The sequence below is a fragment of the Stenella coeruleoalba genome, assembly GCF_951394435.1.
Source record: "Stenella coeruleoalba genome assembly, chromosome: 1".
NCBI classification, from domain to species: domain Eukaryota; kingdom Metazoa; phylum Chordata; class Mammalia; order Artiodactyla; family Delphinidae; genus Stenella; species Stenella coeruleoalba.
The window spans coordinates 109,463,741-109,473,580 of NC_137169.1; the positions used below are offsets into that span (position 1 = coordinate 109,463,741).

The following is a 9,840-nucleotide window of genomic DNA, read 5'->3' on the forward strand; positions in this document are numbered from 1 at the left end:
ACCTCCCCCTCCAGGCCTCATTCATGCAGCTGAGGTCTGACTGGGAGACATGGGTTTCCAGGACTCTGCAGGGTGAGAAGTGTCATGCTCAGAATTATGGGAATGTCATTCTCCAGAGGTGGTGGTTGTGGTGGGGTCATCCTGAGTAGCTCGGAAACCTCAGCCTGCAGGTGTAGATCTTATCCACTCGTTTCAGGAAGAGGAAGCAGAACAATGTCCTCTGCAGTGGTGCCTGCTGGGTTCCCAAGGGAAGAGGCAATAGTAACAGTGATAATAATAGTGACAATAGCTACCACTTATTGGGCATTTACTCTGTTCTCATGCTGGGTTGGGCACAGGTTTAGGCACTTTACATATATTATCTCCTTTAGTCCTCAAAATAATCTCCATACATAGACAGGAATTTCCTTATTTTTTTTTATATGTAATGAAAGTGGGGCTAAGAGAGTTTCAGTGACTTGGCCAAAGTCGCACAGCTAGCGAATGTTCTAGGTCCCTAGATGGTGAGTGAGGGAGATGAGAGTTGAACTGGGATCTGTCTGACTCCAAAGTCCATGTTCTCAGTCTCAAGCTGTCATATTCTCCTATCTTAGAAATCACCATCACCCAGGGAAGGGGACACTCAGACCTCTGCAGACACACCCAGGCTCTTAGAAAATTGAAGCCTGGCTTCTTGGCTGCTGCTGCATCAGTGACCCAATGACTGGTAAGCCCTGCCAGGGCAACCACCCAACAAAAGGTATTTGCTCTGAGGCAGGGTCAGAAATGCTTCATTGATTTCATCCAGGATGTTTATACTTGAGACCAAATGCCCCCTGTCATGGAGGCTCTGAAAGGCAGTCCTGCTCTGAATGAGAGGGGCCCTTATTTCCATCTCTGGGATTCTGTAATTTCCAGTGAGAGGTGATTTGTGGAAACTGTTTACAAACAGATGACATCACCCATAGAGCTGCCTCTCCCAATGCCAGTGACGTGTGTTGAGGCAAAAAGCCCTGGGACTTGGTGGAGGGGTGAGGCGGGTAGGGAGAGCTGCCTGACTCAGAACAGACAGATTGGAAAGCCAACCTCAGGGTGGAGGGAGTGACCCTTAATCAGGGAGGTGAGGTATGAGTTTTGGGAAGGAAAGATGGTGACTCACCACTGAGAGACACGTGAATCCGAATAGCAGTATATGCTCTTGCACACAAGGCACAAAGATATAGATTAAATGGCTGACTGTGAGATGGTGGTACGGCCAGGCTCAAGTATGTGACCCCTAGCAGGACACACGGGGGGACTTTGATGAGAAAGGTTTGGGCATTCTAAGAATAGTTTTATTACAGACACCTGGAAAGCTACTTTGGATGGGCTAGAGCTCTCTGTTCATGGCCCCATAGCCTTCTCTGACTTCTAGCAGCAGGTAAAGCTGTATATGTGGCACAGGCTTTCCCTCAGTGACAGCACTGTTGAATGTATTTTATTCAGGATGGCTCCAGTTCCTTCTTAAATTATGTCATTATAGTAATAAGAATAGCAACTGATATTTATATAGAACTTAGCAGTTTATAAGGTGTTTTCACATATCTCCTTCACAATCCGTAAGACAGTATTATTGTCTCTTTTTTCTGTTTAACAGATTAGGAGAGGCTCTGAGAGTTTACATGATTCACCTGAGGTTATCCAGCCAAGAAGTGGCAGTCTCTGATTGGACTAGGCTTTCTAATGCTTTCCAAGAAAGCCAAGAGTCATCTCTTCTTTTTTTAAAAATTTTTATTGGAGTTTAATGATTTACAATGATGTGTTTGTTTCTGCTGTACAGCAAAGTGATTGAGTCATACATATATCCACTCTTTTTAAGATTATTTTTCCATATAGGCCATTATAGACTATTGAGTAGAGTTCCCTGTGCTATACAGTAGGTTCTTATTAGTTATCTGTTTTATATATAGTAGTGGGTATAGGTCAGTACCAATCTCCCAATTTATCCTTCCTCCCTGCTTACCCCTTGGTAACTGTAAGTTTGTTTTCTACATCTGAAGAGCTCCCTCTTCTTAATCTGTACACTGAGATAATTGAATAATGTCACCCAATTAATTATTTAGGGACAGCGTTTATTTATCCCTTATTTATCATTGCATTCCTAGCATCTAGAACTATGCCAGGTACATATTAGCAGTTAATAAGTAAATGGATGTTAATTAACACATCATGTGTAAAGTATTGACCTAAACAATTCTAGGAGATGCACAAAAGTATGTCTTTACCTCAAGGAGCTTATAGTCTGAGTTGAGAAACATGGTAAATAATCATATAAGATATGAATGATAACATCACATACAAGAAATAATGTCACATACTGATACATACGAATACAAGAAACATCAAAAACAAAACACAACATAGATAAGCACTACGGGGGTTCAAATGAATTTAGATGAGGATTTGTTACAGGACTTCAAATGAGGGCAAGTTACTGTGGACTGGGTTATTCATGAGATTTCACGGAGGAGGGATCTGGGTCTGAAGGATGGAGACACTTCGGGAGGCAGAGATTCATTTGTTTATGCATTTACTCAACCCCGTCAGACGCCGTTGGCAGTGCTGGGACAGGATGAAGAATGAGACCAAGACCCTGCCTGCATGGACCTCACCTTCTGGGACAGAGGCAGACAAGAAAGTGAGCAGTCATATTATTTCACATAATGAAAAGTGCTGTGATGAAATAAAGAAGAGACAGATACAGACATGAACCGAAGGTGTATGGAGATTTTAGATAGGGACCAGGGAAGGCTTCCCGGAGGAAGAACTATTTGAGCAGAAAAGGTGGGAATCATTGCACAGAGCAGGAAAGCGTACGATTATGGGGTTCTTACCTTGCTGGCAGCTTGAGGCTACGATGTTTAAGGGGAGTACACGGTTATGATGGCCCCATTAGAAACTTTTACTACTAGGAAGTAGCTTGGAATTCCAGTTGCTTGGCATACAGATTTGATGGTAAGATTAATCAGATACTATGAACCGGGCATTACTTCACTTAATCCTCCCAACTCTCCCACAAGCTAGTTTTTTTTCTCACATATTTGGGATAAGAAAAACTAAGATATTATTATAATAGGTAGCCATCCCAAGGTTGTACAGCTTGTAATTGTCAGAACAGGATTTTGAACTGTATATGTCTGACTCCAAAACCAATGATCTGAACACTGAGCTCTGATTGCTTTTTTGGGGTGAAGAAGGCGGGTAGTTTTAAGCTTGAACAGAGGAAGGAGAAAGGACATCCAAGGTGGAGGTTGTGGTGTAGAAACACCACGAGGACACATCCTTAGAGAGGAGAGATGAGGCCAGATCACAGATGGTTTTGATTGCCAAATCACAGCATTGAAACTGTATATATTTGTGGCAAGTGACGGTAGGAAAATGGTTTTGAAGGAAGTACTTTAGGAAAATAGGAGTTGGTCTACATGAACACCTACAGTACTCTCTGACATGACCCTAAGATTAATTAGGCAGTGGTAACTAGGATGCTCTGGAGGGGGAAGTGAACTGAGAAAATATGGTATATCACTGTGAGAAGGTGCAATGGCCCAGGCTTGAAGTGAGGATCTGAACGCAGTACACGGCAGTGGGCAAGGAAAGGAAAAGACGAATGTCAAAAGCATTTGTCCAGAAGGAAGAAGAATAGACAGAACTGGGCGATGTATTGGGACTGCAGAAGAGGAAGCAGCTAGGGTTCTCTGAGGCTTTGTGACTGGTGATTGGGAAATGATGATACCACTGACAAAACAGAGAAGTCAGGAGAAAAGAGATGTGGGGAGGAGGAGTAAGTTTGGTCCAGGACATGTTGAGTTTGAGGTGCTAGCAACACATGACCATGAGGCAGGATGTGGTGCTGGAACTCCAGACATAGGATCTCTGAAAATTGATATAAACACATAGAAATTAGTCATCCAGAGATGACAGTCAATTCCTTGGGAATGAATGTGGTTCTACCTCTTCATTGAAAGTTACTGAGAGGACAGACCTGGTCTGTCTGTCTTGTTCATTGCAGCAACCTCAGTGTAAAGAACAGAGACTGGTTCACAGAAGGCACTCAGTCAATATGTGTTGAGTGAATGCATGAACAAATGGATGAATGGGCAAACAGAAAGTCAAGAGTTGAGCTGAGGGGGAAATCGAGCATTTAGAGAGGAAGCTGAGTCCCAAGGGGAGAGGGCAAAGATGAAATCAGAGAAATTACTCAGACAATTCATAAGACTAATTTTGGGTCTTAGATTCTAGAAATCCAGGTGGAGGAGAACCAGGAGAGTGCAGAATTGCAGAAGCTAAAGGATCTCATCCAAATCAAGTTAATTACACAAGATCTTTCTTCCTGTTGCATGATCTATCTTGTACTCTTTAAATCATTGAACAGTTATAATAAGAGATTCCATCAGGAGGGATAGAAGTTTCATCTTTTAAAATTTTTTTTTTAATTTATTTTTTTATTTTTGACTGCGTTGGGTCTTTGCTGCTGCGCGCGGGCTTTCTCTAGTTGTGGCGAGTGGGGGCTACTCTTCGTTTTGGTGCGCAGGCTTCTCATTGCAGTGGGTTCTCTTGTTGTGGAGCACGGGCTGTAGGTGCGAGGGCTCAGTAGTTGTGGCTCGCGGGCTCTAGAGGGCAGGCTCAGTAGTTGTGGTGCAGAGGCTTAGTTGCTCTGCGGCATGTGGGATCTTCCTGGATCAGGGCTCGAACCCGTGTCCCCTGCATTGGCAGGCAGATTCTTAACCAGTGCGCCACCAGGAAAGCCCCAGCAGTTTCATCTTAACTCAGTGGAACTTGTTGAACAGGAAAACTGGCATTCATAGAGTGGGGAAAACATCCTCTCTAATGACGCTGCAGAAGATCAGAATGATTTGGCCCTGATAAATCTGAAATACGTCAGTTTGACTCAGGATATATGATAGTCCACCCTAGAAAAGCAAGTATGTTCTCTTCTCTTGTAGACATTGCATCAGAGCAAGAGCTACCGCTCCCAATGTATCTCATTTAATGATGTATCTTGTTCTTAAGAATGTATAAGATCTATTGCCAATAAAGTAGCTGTATCAGCTCTGCATGCTTGGAAACTTAGCTTGCAGTGCTTGAAGGCTATTTTTCTATGGGTATGAAATGTGATTACCTGTACCTGAAAGTCAGGAATCAACCCTCTCCCTTTATGCCCCCCACCCCCAGTCCGGTGATTTTCTGTTCATAACCTCAATCTTTCATTCATGAAAATCTTATTGATCACTTACTATGCCCTACGTACTTGTGTACTTACTATACTCTACGTACTGTCTGATACAAGCAAGTAACTCTTCTCTAATAATTCAGTGAGAGAGAGAGTCAAATGTCACAATACGGTTAAATGCTTGAAGTCAGCACCACAGAGAGGGGACCGCTCATGCTGCTGAAGGCTTGGCAAAACCTATAGTTTAAACTTAGTCCTGAAGGATGCATAGGAGTTGGCCAGGCTGAGAAGACAGGAAAAAATGTTTAAGCTAAAGTAAACAGCCTTTAGGTTTAATTAGGTCCCATTTGTTTATTTTTGTTTTTATTTTCATTACTCTAGGAGGTGGGTCAAACAAGATCTTGCTGTGGTTTATGTCAAAGAGTGTTTTTCCTATGTTCTCCTCGAAGAGTTTTATAGTGTCTGGTCTTACATTTAGGTCTTTAATCCATTTGGAATTTATTTTTGTGTATGGTGTTAGGTAGTGTTCTAATTTCATTCTTTTACATATAGCTGCCCAGTTTTCCCAGCACCACTTATTATTATTTTTTTTAATCTGTGACTTTGTTTTTAATTCTTAAGCCTTATGATCAGATAATTTACAAATCTGTGCTAATGATAGAGCTCCTCTACCTTAACCCTTCTGAGTTGGCAAAAGCATCATTACCAATCACACACCTACAGTAGTTCTACAGTTGTGTTTCTGAATACCTGTTTAAAAGACAATCCTGAATTATAACTTAGTCTGACTTTGTAAAGAATTCACAAGCAAGTTTCCCAACCTATCATGTCACAGTGAATTTTAAAAACATCTGATCTTAAAGATCATCTCTAAAATGTGAGAAGTACTAAATATTCTTTATCTGATGCTATACATAAACCACACTAAAATGCCCTTCATTAAGTAAAACGCAATATTTTAGATGGAGAATTTTAATTAAATTGGCATATTTAAGACCAAAAAGATAAAGTGGACATTGTCAGTGTATCTTCAGCCCTTGCCTTAACAGGTGAATGAACACAACTTGAAACACAGGTGAATCTTGCTGGCCTATGAGACAGTGAAGGGAGCTTCTCAATATTTAAATATATTAATATAACCAGTTATAGAAATCTAAATATAAAACCAATCTCCTATAGGGTTTGAGAAGGCATTCACCATATCCCTGAAAAGTTTAACATTCCTTATTCAAGTTTAATCATCTCTTTAGAAGGGGAAAACACTGACAGTACTTGCTGAACCAGAATTACTATCAAAATTCAAAAAGCTGACCATATTCATTTAGCCACAAGCCAATCTTATTTAAATCAGGACAGAAATATTACATCAGCTATTCATGACCTGAATTCTAGTGTATGAGATCAATTTAAATATGGTACACATAAAAAGTCATGAGACAGCTGTTTCATAATAAATAAGGCAGTGGCCAACTATTACTCATTAGTAGCTTTTTTGAGATAAGCTATCAAGTCTGCCCTTTCTGACTTCTTCTTAATGCCAGCGAAGATCATTTTTGTTCCAGGGATGTACTTCTTGGGATTCTCCAAATACTCCATCAGTGTCTCCTCTCCCCAGGTGATGCCTTTGTTCTTGTTGGCATCTGTGTAAGAGAATCCGACAGCCTGACCTGTCTTTCGCCCAAACAGACCATGGAGATTTGGCTCAGTCTTGTGCTTGCCTCCCTTTTCCACAGTATGGCACTGGGCACACTTCTGAACAAAAATCTTCTTGCCCTTCTCAATATCACACATTTTTAAATCGTTCTTTCTCCGTGTACGACTAAGCCGTTCCCGCTCACAAGCCAAACGTCCCGCTCTCTAATCCCAAGGACACGCCGGTCCGCGCCTATGTACGGGTGAAAATGCAACCAAACTCAGCACCACTTATTGATACAGCCACTATGAAGAACAGTATGGAGGTTCCTTAAAAAACTAAAAACAGAGCTACCATATGACCCAGCAATCCCACTACTGGGCATATACCCTGAAAAAACCATAATTCAAAACGAGACATGTACCCCAATGTTCATTGCAGCACTATTTACAGTAGGCAGGACATGGAAGCAACCTAAATGTCCATCGACAGATGAATGGATAAAGAAGATGTGGCACATGTATACAATGGAATATTACTCAGCCATAAAAAGAAACAAAATTGAGTTATTTGTAGTGAGGTGGATGGACCTAGAGTACGTCATACAGAGTGAAATAAGACAGAAACAGAAAAACAAATACTGTATTCTAACACATATATATGAAATCTAAAAAACAAAAAATGCTACGGATGAGCCTACTGGCAGGGCAGGAATAAAGAGGTAGACATAGAGAATGGACTTGAGGACACAGGGCGGGGAGGGGGAAGCTGGGACGAAGTGAGAGTAGCCTTGACATATATACACTACCAAATGTAAAATAGATAGCTAGTAGGAAGCATAGCACAGGGAGATCAACTCAGTGCTTTGCGACGACCTAGAGGGTGGAATAGAGGGTGGGAGGGAGACTCAAGAGAGAGGGGATATGGGGATATATATAAACATATGGCTGAGTCACTTTGTTGTGCAACAGAAACTAACGCAGCACTGTGAAGCAATTATACTCCAATAAAGATGTAATTAAAAAAAAAAACAGCCTTAAATGCAAAGGCTGGCAAGGTGAGTACACGTTTTGTAGCCCAATTTTGCATGACTGGAGCTCAAGGAAGCCAGGGCAGGTGAGATTATACAGCTGATCAGGGAATAGATAAGGCAGGGCCTTTTGCAACTACCCAAAGCTCCTGGAACTTTATCCTGGAGGCCTAGTGAACCATATTTGGGGACTCATTAGGTCTCTCTCCCTTGTTTTCCATCATACTAAAGTTATCTTTGCTTACAAAATGAGGGCATTAACTTTATCTCCAGCTATCATGTCCATCTATCTTTTCTTTTCTTAGTGTCTTATCCCAGTTTTGAAAGTGCCATTCATTGTTTTATCTTTTATTAAATCTTTCTTAATCCAGCTGAATAATGCTTGTCCCACCAACCAACCATTATGCTAGATGACCTCACTCCAGGGTTGCCAAGTCATCACTCAAGCTCTGCTTCCAATGGTCTTTCCTCAGTTCCCAGGATCTTAGCTCTCTGTGCACCACTGTCCACCGTTGATCAGCTTCTGCCTCTCCCTTTGTGACACTGCACTTCCCCTCAGTGTTTCTGTGCTTTGGGCTTTTTAATAATTTCCTCTCTTCTGTTCTCTCTCCTAGCTCCACCTCTAAATCTGTGTATCATACCTAAGTTTCAGCCCGTAACGATTCAACGTTCTATAGAGAAATCTCATTCATTCACTCTTTCTTCACAATCTTATTGAGGGACTAATATGTGCTAGGTTCTTGGTTAGGATTTCAGACAGAAAGACACAATCTGGGTGATTCCCTTACATGAATGTTTCCCAAATCGCCATCTCCAGCTATGATATTTCCTGCAAATTATAGATTGAAAGCCTCTGATTCTTATGGAATAGTTGCATTTGGATATCTCAGTCACATCTCATACTAAACATAACTACCTCTCAAATGAGGTTCTTTTTTTTCCTTCACATTTTTCTGTTTCACAAGGTGCGGTCTCTGTCACCATCCACATTGAAAACTGTAGTGAAATCTCTGAATCTTCCCTTTTCCTTGCTTTTGTATCTGACCGGTCACCAAGCTGGTGGCTTCTTCCGCCCCAGGTTGGTCTCCCTTTTGCCCTTTTCTTTTTATCCCTACCACTATTATCTTTTAATCCTCAACAAAAAAAATGGGCAGGGAGTTTGGAAGTAAAGGATTCAGGAAAGACACCTGTCATTGGGGCCAAAGTGGGCTAGAGTTGGAAATCTTAATCCAAGCCTACAAGGGATAACATGGAAACAACTAGCTGTAGTGGGGTCAGAATTCGATATCATATCTGCTAGACAGCTCTTTACACTGACACACTCTAGAGCACAGTAACCCTAATTGTTCTCTTCCTGCCTTACATTTTATTGTTGGCCAATATTATAGCTTCATCTTAACACCCTCAAGTTAGCCATCATCACTTCTAGTATTTTATACTGTCAATGCTTGTTTATTTTTATCCCCATTTTCACCACCACCCCTCCCAATTGCTATGTCAGGTCATTCCTTCTTTCTGGATTCCATTTCCTCCTTCCTGAAGTAACTACTTTGCTAGTTCATTTGCTACTATCTATGATTGTCAAAATCCATCTTTATCTAAAATATTTTAATTTGTTCCTCATCCTTAAATGATATTTTATCTGGATATAGAATTCCAGCTTGGCAAATATTGTCTTGGTTCACTTGCAAGATATTTTCCCACTGTTTTTTGACACTAATTCTTGAGAAGGGTGCTGTCGGCCAAATTTTTATATTTTGGAGGTAACCTCTTTCATTTCTCTGGCACGTTTTATAACTTTCCCTTGAGATTTGTGTTTCTGAGGATTCATGACTTTCATTAGTTCTTGAAAATGTTAGGGCAACAACTCTTCAAATATTTCCCCTCACTCATTCTTTCTTTTATGGAAGTCTTATTAGAAACATGTAGGACATTTATATTCTCTATTCCAGAAAACACTGTATTGAAATTATTTCAACATATCTTCCC

General features: G+C 41.1%; 1 protein-coding gene across 1 annotated transcript; it reads right to left on the reverse strand.

Annotated features, from left to right (window-relative positions):
* Nucleotides 1-5,908: 5,908 nt before the first annotated feature.
* LOC307193163 (cytochrome c-like) lies at nt 5,909-7,006 on the reverse strand. The gene has a single exon (XM_079934736.1). It carries the CDS (start codon nt 6,977-6,979, stop codon nt 6,662-6,664), a length of 318 nt encoding a protein of 105 aa, XP_079790862.1. The 5' UTR covers nt 6,980-7,006; the 3' UTR covers nt 5,909-6,661.
* Between the last annotated feature and the right edge of the window lie 2,834 nt (nt 7,007-9,840).